Genomic DNA, 19,046 nt, shown 5'->3' on the forward strand with positions numbered 1-19,046 from the left:
GTCTAAAAAAAAAAAACAGGGCGCCTTGCTCAATGTCCATTCACTCGTCTTCGGTAGGACGCCTGTCGCCACTCATCGCATTCAGACCGATGGCTCACGCATTGTTTGTTCACCGCCGCTCATATAGAGTGTCTCTCACGAAGCACAAGATTATTGAACAAAATGAATACATTACATTGAGCTGATGACATCACATTACGTTACACTAAGGGATTACACGAGTAGGCTTCATGGAATTGGAAAAAAAGTTTGGTTATTTTATTACTAGGCGTGAATGCATTAAGAAACCGATCAAATTAACCAAAGAGAAAAATTAGGCGATATACAAGGATAACGAGTGTGCCTCGAAACAGCAGGACGACGTCGTCGAAACGACGGTGCTAGTAACGGCCACAGGTTGACAGCTATGTCGGCGTCGCGAACCACGCCTTGACCCGCACCTACGTAGGCCCGCAGTCGGCGGCCACTGCACCCAAGTTATCGACGCGGCCGCAGCGGAACAGGATCGCGAACTCGGGCATCGACGCCACGGGCAGGTCGCACTGCGCGACTCGCGTCCTTCCCGCAGACTGGCGCGCGCAGAACAGCGAGCAGTAGCGCACGAACAGAAGCTGAGCCTCGCCCACGTCGGGCCACCTGCCCGTTGAGCGCCTGGCCGGTTGGAAGGACTTGCGGGCGGAGTCCATGACGGTGCGCAACGCCATCTGCCGGCTGTATATTTCGGTCGCCACGAACTTGGCCGGGGTCGTGTCGTTGGTGATGTTGCGGTAAGCTGTCACGAGACAGGAGACTTCATCCTCGAACGAGGACACGTCACCTGCGCGGGCGCCGCATGCAGCGCCACCGTCACATTTGACCGAAACAAGGAAGAACAAATGCGGGCTTTATGAGACAGATGTTAAATACTTCAGACAAATTCAAGGCACACCAGCGAGAAATGTGGGGCACCCTGCTCAGGAGAAACAAACGTGCTTAACCCTTTCATGTCGAAATTAATGAAGGCATGGCAGAAAATAAAATGTTGCAGGAGATTTTAACTTTATTTTGCCCTCGTCTGAGGCAGTTCCTGGCTGAACTTCCACAAAACTGCTTGTTTGACAATTACGATGACAAGATGACAATATAATACACGAATTGGCGACGCGACTTTTTCTTGTAACCTGTGGGCGTTGAAAATACTGGAAGCAGTTGAGACTTTCGTTCATACACAGGGCACACAGCACTTTGCGCGCACAAAAAGCTGTCCGTCCCTTGCATCCTGGTCGATTTCATGGTTGGCGTGGGCTTTCGACGGCTAACCAGTGTACGGTGCTGTCAGTGCTAACGCTGGCAAACTCCGGGAGGTGGCATAGCCAGGCAGGGGTGGGGGGGGGGGGCACATGAGGCACGTGCCCTTATCCTCCCTTCCCTCCCCTACCACTGAAATTTATGTCGCCATGAATGCCTGGTACAAAATAACTCGTGAAAAAAGCCGCATGGTACCCCGCCCACCTACCAAAGTCAAGTGCATGGCGCTCACTCCCACCTCGCCCCTCAAAACAATTTCTGGCTGCGCCAACGGCTACACACGCTGACTTCGCACCAATTCTCTTCTTCTTAGAGAGCTGTTGTCGCTTGTATCCTCCAGCTCAAGGCATGTGCGAAGCACTTTTCTGCACTCTTTAGCAAATGTAAACCCTTTGGGTCGTATCTTGCCACACAATAATCGTCATCTGCCTTGCTTGCGTTTCCTTTCTTGAAAATTGGGCGCTCGCTACTTTCCTGCCGGGAATGCTGTGTCAAGCTGTAACGCACATGCCCTTCGTGGCTTGGAAGTGCCGGGCTCGCAGCGTTAAAGAAAGGAAATGCGGACAAGACAGATGATGATTACCGTTGTGTAGCAAGATACGACCCAAAGGGTGTAATTTTGCTTAAGAGTGTATTATAATAGGACCTCACGTCCTTTCCCTGCCGAAAAGTAACATTTCTTGTCTTTGGACAAGACTTTGCTAGAGCCATTCAGTGCCGCAAATGTGGTATGTCGCGGATTCGTGACATACCGTAGCCAAAGTGGTAATACTAAACACTGTATTTTCAAGCTCCGAATACACCCGTCGTAGTCTCTGTGATACTAACAATGCTTTAAAAAATTGGAATATGAACTGACATCTTTATGTTCACGACACCTGTAGAAATTATTTGACATTGCATGTGCGAACAACTAAAATGTGGTAAACAAGAACAAAAGCTAAGTGACAGCCGAGCCAAAGAATGCTTACGCATTTGTAGACAATTCTCATAATTTATACTTTCTGTGCACTTAAAAGGACACTAAAGGTTAACATGAAGTCAACGTGGACTGTTGAAATACCATCCCAGAAACCTCGAAACGTTTGTTTCATGCGAAGAAGAGACTTATTTTAAGAGAAAATGCGTTCTGAAGCGTTCGCATACCTCTAGCGCAGTTCAAATCACCCGCCCTCCGATCGAGGAGTGGGAACGTCATGGTCTCATAGTGACGTTGAGCAGTCGGTGAGTAAAACGGTGCCCGCAGACGGCGCTACGGCTTTTCTGCGCCAAACGCGAACGCGCGGCCAGAAACAGAGCCAAGACAGAGCTGACAGCGGCGCGAAAGCGGAACTATGGTGGCTGGCGGAAGGGAAAGCGCGTGACGATACGCTGGTTCTTTATTTTATGACACCAACTTTGACGCTCGTTGCTGCAATGGACGACCCTGACAACGACACATTGGCTCGCGATGCTGGGCACGACTTCAGCAATTTAAGCGCTGATGAGCGTGACCTGCTGCTGAGGGCTCGAGCTGCCGGCGTGGTTGCGTACTACTACGACGGCAACTGTATGTCATGGATGTAGATATTGGAACATTTGTAGCTTTTCCTTCGTGAGAACCAAATGCCGCACTCAGCGCCACGTTTTTGACCTGCAGTTGTTCTTTCGCTTCGGAGAATACAGGCAAGACCGACGGAACAGGGCTACGGGAAAGAAATGTAAGTTAAAGAGACTGCTAAGGCGCATCTGTTCGTAAAGGCGTACTTGTTCCGTTTATTTACCGTTATTGCTTGTGTTCGTGCATGTGACTATATGCAATTCCCTTGCACCATGACGGTCAGTCTGGTATGTGGTTATGCATTATCTCATGGTAATTTTTGTTTACACGCATTGCTGTACTTCTGTGTTCCATTATGCTCAATGTAATTTTCTTTCATAGACAATGTATAAATTCTAATAACCTTTTTTGTGTGTGTTCTATACTTGAGTTCGCTGCTTAAAGTGGTATATCAATGTACCGTGTATGGTTTCGCTGCCTGCCAGGCGCTGCCGCTCAAGCCTTCAAAGGCTTTGGCAGGCCTGTATGAATGTACTGTTTTGATCATTGGCAATAAAGGTATTATTATTAATATTATAATTGCTTTGACAGGTACTCCACGCGACTTCAGTAAGTCGGCGTTGAACTCGTAATCCTGTGAAGGAAAGTGCCGCGAGCACACTATGGGGTTTTCGGCTCTTTGCTAACGTGCTGTAGCAGATATACGGCACTTATCTACTTCGAACGGAGAGGTTCACTCGTTGGCACACAGTGATAAGTAACGTTGGATTCGCCGCTGCAACTGCCCTTGGCCAAGTTCCGCGGACTGTTCGTGAATCACACGACATCACATGGACGTGGCATTCTCGCTGCTTGTTCCAAATGCAAGTTTCACGAGCCAGCAGAACCAGCGCAGCACGACGCGATAATGAAACAACTGAAACTTCAAAGCGCGCGCGGCGCAGAGTCGAGCGAAAACGAAACTTTTCGACTACCCATACTACTGAAGGGTAACGTCAAAGTGTTATATTTTCTTAGAATCGAACAGAAGCAGACAAGCAGCATTTTTTCCGTTTTATAAACTAATGAAATTATCTTTTTAATGTGAGTAGTTGAGTACTAGTGACATAATTTATGATGAGGAGTGCCATCGTCATCGGGCTGGTACCGGTATGTCGCTGTAGGGTCTCAAATCGTGTCATGCATTTACCTCAATTTCTCGGTTACTAAAGCTCTGTTCGCAATTATATTGATGCCTTAGACGCTCTAGAGCATTACTTTATCACTTTAACTTGGCTTTATAGTAACCTTTAGTGCCCCTTTAAGGAGCAGGAATTAAAGCCCGGGAATGGGAGAATGGTTGGAAACCATTTGGTTGCGCCATAGTTTATGTATGATATTTCTTTGCTCTAAGCTCTTGTGACATCCCGGTGTAGTTCACTAAAAAGTCAAACCACAGCCCATTTGTAAAGTACTGTCAACATCGATAGTGTCACCATTAAATCAGCCAAAGAATCGATAGGTTGGAATCAGGGGCGTAGCCAGGGGGGGGGGGGGGGGGCTTATGGGGCTTCAGCCCCCCCCGAAATTTTTTCGTGCTGTCCATGCACCGCCGACCAAAGCGACCCCCGGCGCCGGAAATCACTCTGGATTTTGTCTAGAATATCTTTTTGACGCTCGAAAAGACATTTAACCGCGAAGATTGCGAACTCGGGCTGGATTTCGTGGCAACGCCCATACACCGGCAGTCACATAACGCCAAGCAGTCCCATCCGAGCACAATGTTTCAAGGGCGCTTTGATGGTGAGCGGGCTCGCCGCGGCATCTCACTGAGGCCACGGAATCTATGGAGCGCATGGATATCAATTGCGAAACTTTATGGGTATAAATCTCATAAGCTCTTGATGTGAAACGTGCATTGACATTTCCAAAGTTGTGCTTTAAATTTTCAATTGCGGAACTTTGTGGGTTTAATGTTGTTATAAACATTTCACGCCAAAGGTCCATTGACTTTTATAAAGTCTTACATCGGAACATACAACGAGACAAGCCAAATCAACACACTAGCAGACGAGTTGACAAAGCACGCAGTGAGGTCCAGTGAGACGATGTGTTGGGGTGGTTCATTTGTGCCGTCATGTCACATAAAAAAATATCAACACTTTTTTAACCTACGCCAGAACAACCATGTCAAGACACTAAAGCCAGCCAAAGTAACTACGTTCTTGTTTATTTTTTCTACTTTGACTTTTATTCGCCGAGAACACGAGCCTCTTCAATTTTTTTTGTTCTCGCTACCCTACCCGCGGGCTGCCAGAGCGAGCCAGAGCGCATATGTTTTTCTCGTATGGCCCCGACCACCACGCGGTGCACTTCGGTGGGCGTTCGGTTTGCTCTGGCCAAGCGGATTTTCACCTGACAGAGTTTTGGAAACTTTCTGGCTAGCAGACGAGAAAAAAAAATGGTCGCTCGCCGCCATCACTGTGGGGACTCGAAGGATTGCACCACGTTCCTTGAGCGGAACATTTCCGGAAAGTCTTGTTTCGCCGGTGCAGGATACTGAGCAATATGCGTATGGTTCTCAGTGGGCCAATCGTCTCATGTTTTCTTCGGTATTAATTCTGTAGCCCCATTAGGTGCCCGATGTAGGCATTCGATTCTGGCCAACATACTTTCCCATGCGTTTTTTTCCCCCATTTCGGTGCCTCCGCCCCACAGAAAAAAAATACATGGTTGCGGCGAAGCGAATTGTCGCATGGTGAAAGTTCGATTTTGATACTTCTTTTGCGGAAAGTAATGGGCGACGGGACGCTTCAGTTGCCGGATACGTTTATTGTATTATTGCGAAAGCAATTATATGGACACTCCAGGCGCATTCCTGCCGTCGCCCTCATGTTTCGTATAAAGTCCAAGGGTGATAAAATCGTGACCACGCGCTGCATGCTGTATGTGCGAGTGAAAGCGTAGGGTGGAATGGGTGAGCCGACGATGGTGGCTCAGTCTTGTGTGCGCAAAGGAGAAAAGCGGGGAGGAAGCGCGGCGCCGTCCGTCGCGCGCAATACATCGGGGGGAGTGGATGGAATGGGGGCGGAATCTAGGATTCTGTGAATCTATGATTGTGCAACATGTTTATTTGCCTTGTTTGACGCATTACATACAGTTACTTTTTCTTACATACATAGACTTATTGGAGACTTATACGTATACTTAAATATCTTGTTGCGATGTTTTGTGTATACATGCAGTGAACTATGTTTCTAGTGACACTTTTTTGTCCTTTATCAAGCCGTATTTTCACATTTGTATATCCCATTGTATCTTTGCATTTCTAATGTACGAGGGCGAGTCAAATGAAGTGCGCCTACCCTAACCGCGCAATAATGGTTCGGTTCATTATCTGCGAGGCATGCGCGTAGGAGAACGGCATGTCTCATTTACAAAAGTGACACGCAGGTGTGAAGATAAATGTTCTTTAATGCTCTCATACACTGGGTTGAATATGGTTGCGTCACATAATGGACACTGCAAAAGTTGAACAGCTCGGTGTCGCGAAGTTTTTGACAGCTAAAGGTGTTTCCGAAACATAAATTAATCGCCGTATGGCTGCCGTTTACGTTGAACACGACATTTCATTGACCACTGTGAAGCGTTGGAGCAAACGGTTTAAAGGACGTTGTAAAGACATTCTAAGACCGGGCCAAAACCATCGTGCAATCACCCCCCACACAATTTCAAAGGTTCATGAGCTGATGAAACAAGAACGGAGGATAAGCATCGATGAACTGGCAGACCGTCTGAACATAAGTCATGGTTCGGTTCACGCCTTAATTCATGAGCTTCTCGGTTATCGGCTCTTTGGTGCGCAATGGATCCCCAAGAGTTTGATCCATAGCGAGAAGACGCAGACGTTTCGCGCTGCCTTGACTCATCTGATCGGGTATCACAATGAGGATGACGACTTCATGTTTGCAATTGTGATCGAGGACGAACCTTGGTGCCACTACTACGAGCCGGAAACACGACGGCAAAGCTTACAGTGGAAACATTCGAATTTACCACGCCCAAAGAACGCAAAGGCCATCATTTCCGCTGGAAAGGTGTTGTTGACTTTTCTTTCAGTCGTCAGGGTCCATTACTGAGAGAATTTGCTAAATCTTGAGAGGCTATCAATTGTTTCCGATATTGTGAAACGCCAGAACGGCAGTGTGTCGCAACCAAGAACGAACAACGTGGAAAATTGACGAATGGGGTCATCTTGTTCCACGACCATGTCTGTCCCCACGTCGCTTATGTGGTTAATACAAAACTGGCAAAGTACAAGTGAGAAACGCTGTAGCATCCGCCATACAGCTCAGACCTGTCACCTTGCGACTTCTACATTTTGGGGCAACCGAAAAAACAGCTCAAGAGAACCAGATACAGACTTTTTGAAGCAGCAACCCAAGGAGTTTTATAAGACGGGAATCACGCGACTCGTTAGTCAATGGGACAAATGTCTAAATTCTCATCAAGACTACTTTTAAAAGAAGTACCCCGTTATTGGCTCACATTCATTTGACTTGCCCTCGTATATCTTGCAGAATTCCTGCTTTTTATACGTGCCCTCTGTTGCGACTGATTTCGGTGCAATTGCTCACGATACACGACCGGTGACAGCTGCTTCTGCGTAATACATTAAAACAAATTACAGCGTCATTGAGATTTTTCATTGGCCATTGCATATATACAAGAATGTAAGCACGGTTCTTGAATGACAAAGTTTCATTAACATATTTGTCCTCAACTTGTTCAGTTCATTGCCTTTTAATTTTTCATATCAGCGGCATGCACTGCTTTCCTGGTTTCGAACTGATATAGTTCTAAAGTTCGTGTGATATTTTCTTTACTTAAATAGACAAAAAATGGAAGCATTGATATCATTTATTTTGGGCAATATTTTTGGCACATACGAGTATATTCTTTCATGAAAAAATACATATTTTATTGTTTTGACTGTGCGTAGCGTTCAAGAATTCGTTTGCAGCATCTTTGCCAATGACCATGCAGTTATTATTCATGGATTTGATCCCTTGACAAATTGTTTAAGAGGAAGCTTTAGCTCGGGCCCAATCCGACGCGGCCTATTCAAATACTTGTAAAACGCAGAAACCCTTTTCTTAGAAATCTTGCTAATCGCTTTTATTGAAATTCGTTGCATTTGAGAGAGAAAGTTAAATCCTAGTTCTGTTGGAAACACAACTTTGATTTAGGGCCTGAATGTTGTTTAAAATATTTTGAAAAATTCGAAAGTTTGAAAATATAGAAGCACGACGTTTACAAACTAATAGCTATGCATGAATAACAGACATTGTGGTTCTGTAAACGGCATCAATTATAACAGTCAAAGCGGACAAGTTTGCTATGTCAATTTGTATCTTACGTGAATTGGTTACGTTGTGTACAAGGGTTCTACACAAGCCGTATTTCTACAATACTAAATTTGTTTTGAGATTCATGTGTAACATATCCATTTTGTCCGCTGTAGATGTACTATTAGATGCAATTCACAGAATTGTGATATCATTTTTCATTGTTGAGTCACGGAGTTTTAAACTTGATAGTTTCGTTTCCTGAAAATTTTCGATTTGGCCAATTTTTAATGAATAATTGACCACCTAAATAAAAAATTTGAAACCAGTAGTCACTAGAATTAAACTTTGTCTTTTAATTGCAACAACAAAATTTCTAGCTACGCCACTGGCTCCGTGCATATATATATATATATATATATATATATATATATATATATATATATATATATATATATATATATATATACATGGGGCCTGTGGCGTAGCCCCCCCCCCCCGAACAAAATTTCTGGCTACGCCACTGGTTGGAATGGAAGTGGGCTTTTAGAGCTCTACATCCTTGTTAACGGACCATCGCAAAAGTCTAGATGCATGACTGCGTTAAGAAATGCTCGGTTTAAGCTCCAGAGAGCAAGACAAAGTCAAGCTCGACATAGCGCGAATGCGCCCATGATGGTCCTCATATGTATCCGGCGCGTCGGCCCACCGCGACGGCGTACCAGGTGGTTGCAGAGCTGGGACATGCCTACGGGCCGCGCTCCACAGTTCGTAGGCCAGCAAGGCCCCCAGCGTGGCCAGGTTGATGTGCGGTTCAGCGCCGCTGTAGAAGAGCGGCTGCACCAGGGCCCCGGGCGTCACCCAGAGGAGGTTCCGGTCGTACTCGTAGCGCACCAAGGCTCGCTCGGGTGCGACGCATTCTGGGTCGGAGCGAATGTCGTCGATGCAGGAAGTATCGCCGCTCTCCCATCGAGCGAGCAGCCTTAGCGAAGCCACTCTCGAGAAATACGTCCTGAGAATGCGCGCACACGGGGAGCGGCCCATTGAAGGGATCGTGAGCAAGCCGGCCTAATAAGTGGCACGGGGAAAACGTGACGGTAAAGAAGGACGCGGAAAGAAAAGTGCGTTGCTCTTAGGTTACAATGGGCACACGCAGGTGATAATGGGGCGTGGCCGTGCATCCTAAGCCCTCTTTGGAGGTGCTCTACTCGCCTAAATATAAAAAGTTTGTTGCTAAGGGAAAGATAGTGAGCATATGGCACAAATGTTATGTAGCTCTCAATAATTTTTTAGCGATAAGAATAAAGGTCTTGATTGTCCCCCACCAATAGGCAATAAAAACTAGTTTTATTAATTTTTGAAGCAACAGGTTTGTAGTTGATATTAATGCTACGCTAGCAATGTGAACCAGCGTAAGACCTATGTTTAGCGCTCAGACTATGTGCACTTAAATTGATCAATTCCTTGATACAATAGCTAGTTGCCACTGCAAAGAAGAAGCGTGTTATGAACTTTGCTGAAGGTTAGCATGCACAATCGTGGTGCTACGCTTGGTAACGAACCCTACGCAAAACATATTAACTCCCAGTTAACTACCAAGCAGCTTCATTTACTGATGCTCTACTGAGTGCATGTGATGCTTTGATAGAAGTGATATGCCTTATATTTCCCAGGCATGCACCAGCGAAATGTGTGACATGAAGGCAGCTCAAGAAGTAAATGACTTGTGAAACTTTAAGCCTCGCTGCTCCTACGTTCAATAGCTGAACCGGCACCTACGACCGTTGGCCGTGGAGGAGGGTTGTTCATGCCACGTAAGTATTCGAAGAAAGTGAGCGTGTTGTTGTTGCTTGGCGTGTGCTTCTTGCTAAGACCAAACGTCCAATAAATTACACTGACTGCCTTCAGGCCCCCTATTATGTCGATGGCTTCGACTTTCACATCCTCAGTGCGGCGTGGAGGGCCTTTGTCTCATGGGCTTTCGCGTCTTTTAATGGCAGGCACTGCGTAGCGAGTCCCCAGTCATGATTATTACGCATTACAACGTTACAAAGTGTGTCCTTAGTCATTGCATGTTAAGTACCAAATGTCAAGGGGGTCTTCTAGCTGCTAGTTCCTACAAGTGCTGTGGCTCTTTGGTCTGCGAAGTATAACTGAACAGGAAGCATTAAACAGCCCTTTCGAAACTATCACTTTCAGCAGTTAAGGTGTGGATGTTTAGGTTAACTTTGTCGGAAGATATATTCAATCTCCATGAATTTCATCTAGTAAAACTTCAAAAATAGTTACGTGCCTGCGGGAGAGCTGAGTTTAAAAAAAAGTTGGTAGGTGATTCGACCTCTGGTTGAAGTGAATCAAAGAGATCTTGAGCGAGTTGGGGGGGCTAGAGAAGGACAGAGTCGCTGCGCACGACACTCTCTATTGCGTCACCTCTCGCGTGAGAGGTGTAAGAGGAGTGTCGGACTATTTAAATCTTGTGACTGCATTACCTGTTGGGAATAGAAGAGGAAGACATGCGCTATCATCGGACACATGTACCACGAGGAAAAGGAGATCCAATACAGCAGTGACACCGAGCAGTCGCAACCATACTACATACGCATAAATTTAGGTACACGAACTGTTTTGTATTTGAGCCCTATTCGCATGCTTCTGCCGCAGCCGAGAGACAGACCCGCCATGTCGTGCTCCAGCAGCGGAATTGTACGCAGTAAGTGAACGACTGGGGCGGCAGATCCGCAAGCGACCTAAGGCTTGCGCCAATGAAGTAGCTGTTGTCTCTCACAGAATGAGATATGGGATAATGCGTTACATCGCAGACAGTGACGTCACCTGTTGACCTTGGCATGCAGTAGAGGAGAACGCAGGGACATGTCGTAGTCGTAGTCGCGCTCATCGGGAAGGCGCCAACGCAGAACGTTCAGGTGTTCCAGCACCTTCACTTTGCCCAGCTTCGTGCGCCACGTGACCACCGTGCGATAGTCGTTCTTCACGCCATCCAGAACAATCTGTGCCATACGCCTCAGCTCTGCGAGGTCCCGCCTGTCCTGGACTAGCACTCGGGTCGAGAACTTGATCCACGTCTTTGGCATTATCTCCCACGCCATCTGCGCTCCAGATACGCGAGCCAGATTTCAGGCAGGTACGAAAAATTGTTCTATCACAGGGCATGCAACATCCTTGAATATATTTTACAGAACGACCTTTCGTTCAATATTGTAAAACATGAAAATAAATAGACAGTGCTGCAATAACATTTTCTCTGGAAGTGCTTTGCTAACGAGTAGTTATATTTTCGACGTCTTAGGGCTTGAAGCGTTCATGCACAAGTGTTGATTACGAAGCACATTACAAGATATGTGTACAAGTAAAACCACATGACACGTCACTATCACGCTTTCGGATTTCGCCCTAAAAATTTACGACTCACTTAGTTTTGATAGCTCCAACGTTATATGTATTTTCCTCTGCACCGTCTGTGTTTGCAGAAAGCAATTTATCGCCCCAACGGAAACTTCATTCAGAATACGCATCAATAACCACAGATCGCTCACTAATACGCTCGCTAACCTTCCGCCTTCTAAACACGTTGGCTTACTGGGTCATTCCTTTGAAAAACTGAACGCGACTATACGTGTCATCAGGACCTCGGAGTCCGCGAGTCCTACCTAATGAACAAGCTTAACAACATGTAAACTGATATTAACGAATGTGCAGGCACACCGACGAGCATGCCCGCAAAGCCACCTTAGCCTTGCGTCCGCCTTGACTCGCTGTATATGACATTGCAGGTCTCAATATATCACCACACCCCTTTCTTTTCCTTGGCTCTATCGCTCAAGCAGTGAGTACCGGTATGATTATGTTGATGGCTTTAACCTATTGATGTGATCTGCGCATCCTCATTGCTACTCTGTGAAGCATAAATTATTGTTTTTTCCGCTTTGATTGTCAACAAAAGGTTCAATCATATATCCTGGCTGTCCATGTTTGCACCAATGGTCCACAGCGTATAACACGTGATCGAGCAGTACTATTGGGCGGCGTTTATTTTATATTTCTATACTTTTATATGTTTCTATTGTTGGCCGCCAAGTTACATAATTATTCAATTATGGGATTTTACGTGACAAAACCCCGATTTGGTTATGAGGCACGCCGCAGTGGGACACTCCGGAATAACTTGGAGCACGTGGGGTTCTTTATCGTGCACATAAACGAAAAAAAAAATGCGGACATGCGATAGCACACGGTGCTTTTGCATTTTGCCTCCACCGAAATGCGGCCGCTGTAACTGGGATTTCATCCCATGACCTCGTGCTGAGCAACCGAACACCACAGCCACTAAGCAACCCCGACGGGTGCCTAGTTAACGTTTGACGGCCTTGTGAACCAGCGTTCATGCAATACCGGTGTTGCGTGTGGCGAGGGCAGTTTACAGTTGCGCCGGGCCGTAGCTCATTTGATTCGTAAGCACACGTGTTACACAGCTGTGTATTGCGCTTACAAGGGCAGCATTTCAGGCATAGCGCGTGTCTAAAATATTTATTGCTTTTTCTAAGCATGATCATTCCCAGTTCATTCGTGGGAGTTGACCAAAGCAAAGCTAAGTGTCTGCAAGTTTTGTATATATGTGAATCCTCTGACCACTATTTGTCAACTTTGACTGTGACATTCGCTATGTTGCCCTGTCCTACTTATACTATTGGTGGTGACATCTGTTCCGGAAGTATTTTCTGAGTGTAGGCAGTAGGGGGAGTGTTGACACACACGCAGCGCAGGGGAGGAAATGGCAGCATTTCAGTATTGAGTTTTTGGTGTTTTCAGAGTGCAGTTATTAGGCGCCCGTTCCTGCAGCGAGCGTCGACGTCCTACCTCGTAACCAAGCGAACGAGCACAACGAAGGAAGAGAGCGAACGAGGAGCGGAGCATATCCAGCTTTTCTGGACGCGTACCAACTAGCGCCCCAAGCGGCCATGGCACGAAGATAGCGCGTTTTCAATGGAACGAGCGGGTTTTTCGCGAATAACAAAAGCTACAGGTCGATTATTGAAAAAGGCAGGTGACAGACATGTTCTGGAAGACAATCCACATGAGCCAAATGCAGTGATCACGCTGTGACAAGCAAGAATTTTCTTCCCAAAGCGGTCAAAGATTCCGTAATGGAAGCCTATGGAAACGTGGAAAATTTGTTCTCGATTTTCGAGACATAAACTATAGCTGTGATAAAACTGCGGCGTCTATCGTAAAAGTCACTGCAGCGTATGTAGTCCGGAGACTCGGCTTTCGATTGATGCCTTTCTTGACTCTCTACACATGGCGTAACACTGTTCCGGAAAGCGATTTTTGACATAGTCGTGCAAGTTTACGTGGTATTTATAAAAACCCGAGCGTATCACTTGCGCAAACGTTCGAAGCCGTGGTTGAGTCGTTTAACTACCAGCACCTATCGTTCCGCCTCCTGCTGGCAGCTGTTCGATGCCGTGATATCAATCTTTTTTTAACGCCGCGTAGGAGTGAGTTCGGCAGTTTTCCACCAGATGGCCAAAACAGAAAACTCATGATTTGGTTTCAGTTTTGGTTTCTTCAGGAGTGCTCTTCAAATACTATATTTTGGACTTTTACTTCCTAAAACATAGGAATGGGTTGCTTATTTGTTAAGTCATTGCTTTTATGATCATATTTTATTCCTTGGACAACATAACAACAAGCTTGCGCATATCTTTGTGTTACGTTAAAGAATATACTATTGTACCTTGTAGCATGGACATACTCAGGAATTCTGGATATTGCACCTTGACCATCCTGTGTGTAATTCATATGCCTAACTGAATGGGCAAAATTTTAAACAATTTTGTTATACTAGCCGATTATCAACAAGTTTCAACTGTCTGCACCAAGAGGGTGGTCTTTTGTAACAACATATGCATTTATGGCACTTAGTCGGAACATTGGGGGTGCGTTAAAGCAAGGTTTTGGTCGGGGATAGGTGGTTTATGTCACACGACAGGAGCAAATGATATTGTGCCCTATGGGCAGAGGGCACATTGACTTGAAGAAGCGCCAAATTTAAACCATAAAGCCATTTATTAGAGCTGGAGTTAGAACGACGATTGCAGAACGAGTGCCATTCAGTCTGTTTGCACGCGCATACTTTTGCGAGGCAGCAGAGAAAGAGAGGGAGCGTATATGCTTGTACACGCGTTGAGCGCGCGTGCGTGTGTACTTGAACTTGCGTGTGCGTGCGTGTTTGTGTCTCCGTATTTGAATCTGCATGCGCACGAGTGCGTGTATGCGTGTGCGAGCATACGCGCGTTTGTGTGTGAGCCGTCACAAAGACGCATGAGCCGTCAATATCGCCGACCCAGATTTCGTCACGATGGCATCGTCAACATCCGCACGACTCGGTGAGCCGCTACCGTCACACTGTCACACTGTCAATTAGGTGATAGAGAAATGTGCGGAATATAACCAACCCTTATATATAGCTTTCGTTCATTAAGAGAAAGCGTTTGATTCTGTAGAAACTTCAGCAGTCATGGAGGCATTACGGAATCAGGGTGTAAACGAGCCGTATGTAAAAATACTGAAAGATATCTATAGTGGCTCCACAGCCACCGTAGTCCTCCATAAAGAAAGCAATAAAATCCCAATAAAGAAAGGCGTCAGGCAGGGAGATACGATCTCTCCAATGCTATTCACAGCGTGTTTACAGGAGGTATTCAGAGACCTGAATTGGGAAGAATTTGGGGATAAAAGTTAATGGAGAATACCTTAGTAACCTGCCATTCGCTGATGATATTGCCTTGCTTAGTAACTCAGGGGACCGATTGCATTGCATGCTAACTGACCTGGAGAAGCAAAGCAGAAGGGTGTGTCTAAAAATTAATCTGCAGAAAACTAATGTTTAACAGTCTCGGAAGAGAACAGCAATTTACAATAGGTAGCGAGGCACTGGAAGTGGTAAGGGAATACATCTACTTAGGGCAGGTAGTGACGGTGGATCCGGATCATGAGACGGAAATGATAAGAATAAGAATGGGCTGCGGTGTGTTTGGCAGGCATTCTCAGATAATGAACAGCAGGTTGCCGTTATCTCTCAGGCGAAAAGTATAATAGCTGTGTGTTACCAGTGCTCACCTACGGGGCAGAAACCTGGAGGCTTACGAAAAGGGTTCTACTCAAATTGAGGACGACTCAACGAGCTATGGAAAGAAGAATGGTGGGTGTAACGTTAAGGGATAAGAAAAGACCAGATTGGGTGAGGGAACAAACGCGAGGTAATGACATCTTAGTTGAAATGAAGAAAAAGAAATGGGCATGGGCAGGACATTCAAATGGGCATGGGCAGGACATTTCCTTTCAAAGAAATTAAACACTAAAAAAAAATCAGAAAACCATGGGTCACACCCGCGCATATTAAAATGATAAAGAACAAGAATAAGCTTTACCATGCTTTTCTACGTACTCGGTCGCCAGAAATTTTGATTAGATTCAAAAGCGCGCGAAACAAACTAAACGGTGAGCTTAGACACGCCAAGCGAACATACTATCAGCAAATATTTTCTGAACTTGCAAGGAAACAGCCCAGTGTAGTTTGGAAATTGATAAATGACGTTATGGGCCGCACCAGAAAGAACGCGTCAGTAGGAAGAATAAACCATAAAGGAAGTGAGCTATCGGAGAAAGCACTTGCTGATCATTTCAATAGTCACTTCACGAACATTGGAATACCAGTAAATCAGATACCGAATTCAGAAAAGCCGACGAACACATGCACTGACAGCGTTTTCCTTGAGCCTACCGATGAAGTAGAGGTTTACAGGACATTCATGAACTTAAACAATAGCAAGGCCTTAGACATAGGTAACCTTCAAATAAAACCAGTTAAGTATGTCATAGAATTCATAGCTCCTGTGATTGCTCATATTTTTAACCTGATTCTAGAAACTGGCGTCTATCCTGATGAAATGAAGAAAAGTAGGGTGACCGTCTTATTCAAGGGCGGTGACAGAAACGACACAAGCAATTATAGGCCAGTCTCTGTCATTCCTATCTTTTCGAAAGGATTAGAAAAGGTGATATTTACTCGTTTGTCTAAATTTTTCCATTGTAAGAATATTATATGTGACGCCCAATTCGGCTTCCGGAAAGGGCGATCAACCGAAAGCGCCCTGCTAACCATTAAAGAAATCATCGTGCAAAATATTCAAGACAACCTTTTCACTCTCGGCCTGTTTATCGATTTTAGCAAGGCGTTTGACTGTCTCAAACATAATATTTTAATTTACAAGCTTTCACTTAGCGGAATCCGCGGAACGCCTCTGGCTCTAATAAAGTCTTACTTATGGTATCTTCGACTGGTCGCCTGTATGCCCCGAAGCAGAGTCGGGTAGATCGGGCGTTTGCCGAGCTCAAAGGTAGAGGACAAGCGCGCAAGCCGAACGTGCGATTCGCTCTCGGAGGATGAAATTGCCGATGCGAAACCACGTGACTACTGCCAACGTCCGATGATTCGCCTATCCAGAGCTCCCGGCACTGCCAGAAAAACCGGCAGACGTGCCGGCGGGACGAGCGTTCATCGAGACGCCAGCATGCAGTGGCCTAGGTTGCCAAGGTTACGGTGGGCCGTCGCCAACAGCAGCGACGCGGCGCTGCGATGACGTTTCAATCTCGATGACTGCTCCGACGACAGGGCTCGGAGCGCCTCAGAGCGCTCCAAGATGGAGGAGAGCAACCGAGAAGAACCAGCCGAACGCAGGGCGCGCACCCTCTTTCAACCAGCCGAAGACAACGCCGCTCGCGAGAGCGCTCTAGAGCGCTCAGAAACGACCAGCCGAAGATAGCATTAGAAAACAGGAAGCAGGCAGTATATATAGATAATCAACAATCTTTTTTTTACCAGTGCAAAACGGTGTACCACAAGGCAGCGTGTTAGGGCCTTTGCTTTTTAATATATATATTAATGATATTGTGAGCATTGATTCAACCGCAAAATTTATCATATATGCGGACGACAGCAGCATATTAATTTCGGGTCCTAATGCAGACGATCTAATTATCAAATGTAATCAAATACTTGACAAATTACACCTCTGGTCCAATTTGAATTGCATTAGAATAAATCCAAAGAAGACGAAAGTAGTTATATTTAGAGCTAAAAATAAGATAGTAAAATCATGCCATGCTGTCAAATGCCAAGGCCAAGAAGTTAAAGTAGTGAACGAACACAAAATTCTCGGGGTTACGTTTTCTTCAAACTTAAGTTGGGATAAACACATAGAAGATGTTTGTCGTAAACTAGCCGCAGTGACAGGAATCTTATCTCGTTGCCGACATCTTCTTCCAACACAGGCTAAAATCCAAATTTATCATGCACTGTTTGCTTCATATATTAACTATTGTGGTCTTGTATGGGCTACAACGACAAAGGGAAACGTTGCAAAGATAGGTGCACTTCAAAAGAGGATCGTGCGACATATTGCAAACCTTGATCACCAGTCTCCCACGCGAAGTGCTTTTATAAGCTACAATATAATTAGGGCGGAATATATGTATCCGTATCGCTTGCTCCGCTCCTTTTACTTTTCCACTGTAGCTTCCAAAGATTTTCTAATGAATCTAGCATCGCTAAGAAAACGACATATTACACTATCCACACGTAATGATGACGTTTGGTTTCGACCGAAATTTCGAAATAATTATAAAGTTCAGTCATTACAGCATAATCTTCCATTTATTCTAAATGAGCATAAATGTGTGATCAGTTACGGCGTAAAAGGACTGAGAATGTATTTTGTATCTAAAGAATGAATGGCTATGTATGTTTGCCTTTTGTTTTGGAAGTACTGTTTCACATGAACATGTATGTATTCTATTTTCTTTATACTCTGGTGTTTTAAACTTCTTTTTGTTTGTATTGTCATATGTTCACAACTATAAAGTTATTACACACATATTGAAATCATATGCTGTAGATTTGTTAATTAATTATCGTTATGCTACTGTATAATACATTGTTCTTCGCATTTCTTGATGTCATGGACACTACCTGTTGCTGTACATCAATACTGCGTTGTAGAGGGGGTCATGGGCCTAGTCAAGCTGTCGAGACAGCTTTTAGCTCTTGACCCTTTCCAGGACCTATTGTTTCTGGAAAAATAAAAATTGAATTGAATTGAATTGAATGTAATGAGGAGGAAAGATAACCGATGGTCACTAAGGGTTACGGACTGGATTCCAAGGCAAGGGAAGCGTAGCAGGAGGCGGCAGAAAGTTGGGTGGGCGGATGAGATTAGGAAGTTTGCAGGGACGACATGGCCACAATTAGTACATGACCGGGGTTGTTGGAGAAGTATGGGAGAGGCCTTTGCCCTGCAGTGACTGATTCCACAATGGGCCAAGTACTTATCGGAAGACAAACTCGTGACCTTTTTGTTGGACGTGATGGTGAACATTCACAATTTCATATGTCAGCTAGCTGTTCATAACAACGGCATCGGCGAACTGACTGCATGCACTCTAATGCCGGTTTTGAGTCGGAGAACACAGCCCTATTTCTCAGTTTTAGAAGATTTAACATAAGAGGTATGCGCTGTCGATCTAGCAAGGCATGGCATAGATATACGCCGAAATATGTGCGAAAACTTTTCATCAGTGACAACGCCGCCGATGCGGAAACGATATTTTCTGAGATACGGGGCCCTTAACGCTTTCGCGGTAAAACAGCTGCTTTGGGAAAGCATTGGATATTGTAGTGTTAGTACACGCTACGCTTCTGCGTAGGTTACAGAAAGTTGAACCGTGTCACCAATATATTCTTCAGTACTTTACAACAGATCGAGAAGCGCGGACATGATGGACACGCGCGGACAGCGTGGACAAAAGTACTA

General features: G+C 45.3%; 1 protein-coding gene across 1 annotated transcript in view; it reads right to left on the minus strand.

The window, feature by feature from the left end:
• Positions 1 to 231: 231 nt before the first annotated feature.
• Positions 232 to 19,046, minus strand: part of LOC135900529 (uncharacterized) — a 69,020-nt gene continuing 50,205 nt past the window's right edge. Inside the window, exons 6-8 of the mRNA XM_065430011.1 lie at positions 10,987 to 11,261; positions 8,877 to 9,166; positions 232 to 817 (exon numbers count right to left, since the gene is read on the minus strand). Coding sequence (XP_065286083.1) covers positions 441 to 817; positions 8,877 to 9,166; positions 10,987 to 11,261 — 942 coding nt within the window. The 3' untranslated portion in view covers positions 232 to 440. The remainder of the gene's footprint in view (positions 818 to 8,876; positions 9,167 to 10,986; positions 11,262 to 19,046) is intronic.

The sequence above is a fragment of the Dermacentor albipictus genome, chromosome 5, assembly GCF_038994185.2.
Source record: "Dermacentor albipictus isolate Rhodes 1998 colony chromosome 5, USDA_Dalb.pri_finalv2, whole genome shotgun sequence".
Taxonomy (NCBI): Eukaryota; Metazoa; Arthropoda; class Arachnida; order Ixodida; family Ixodidae; genus Dermacentor; species Dermacentor albipictus.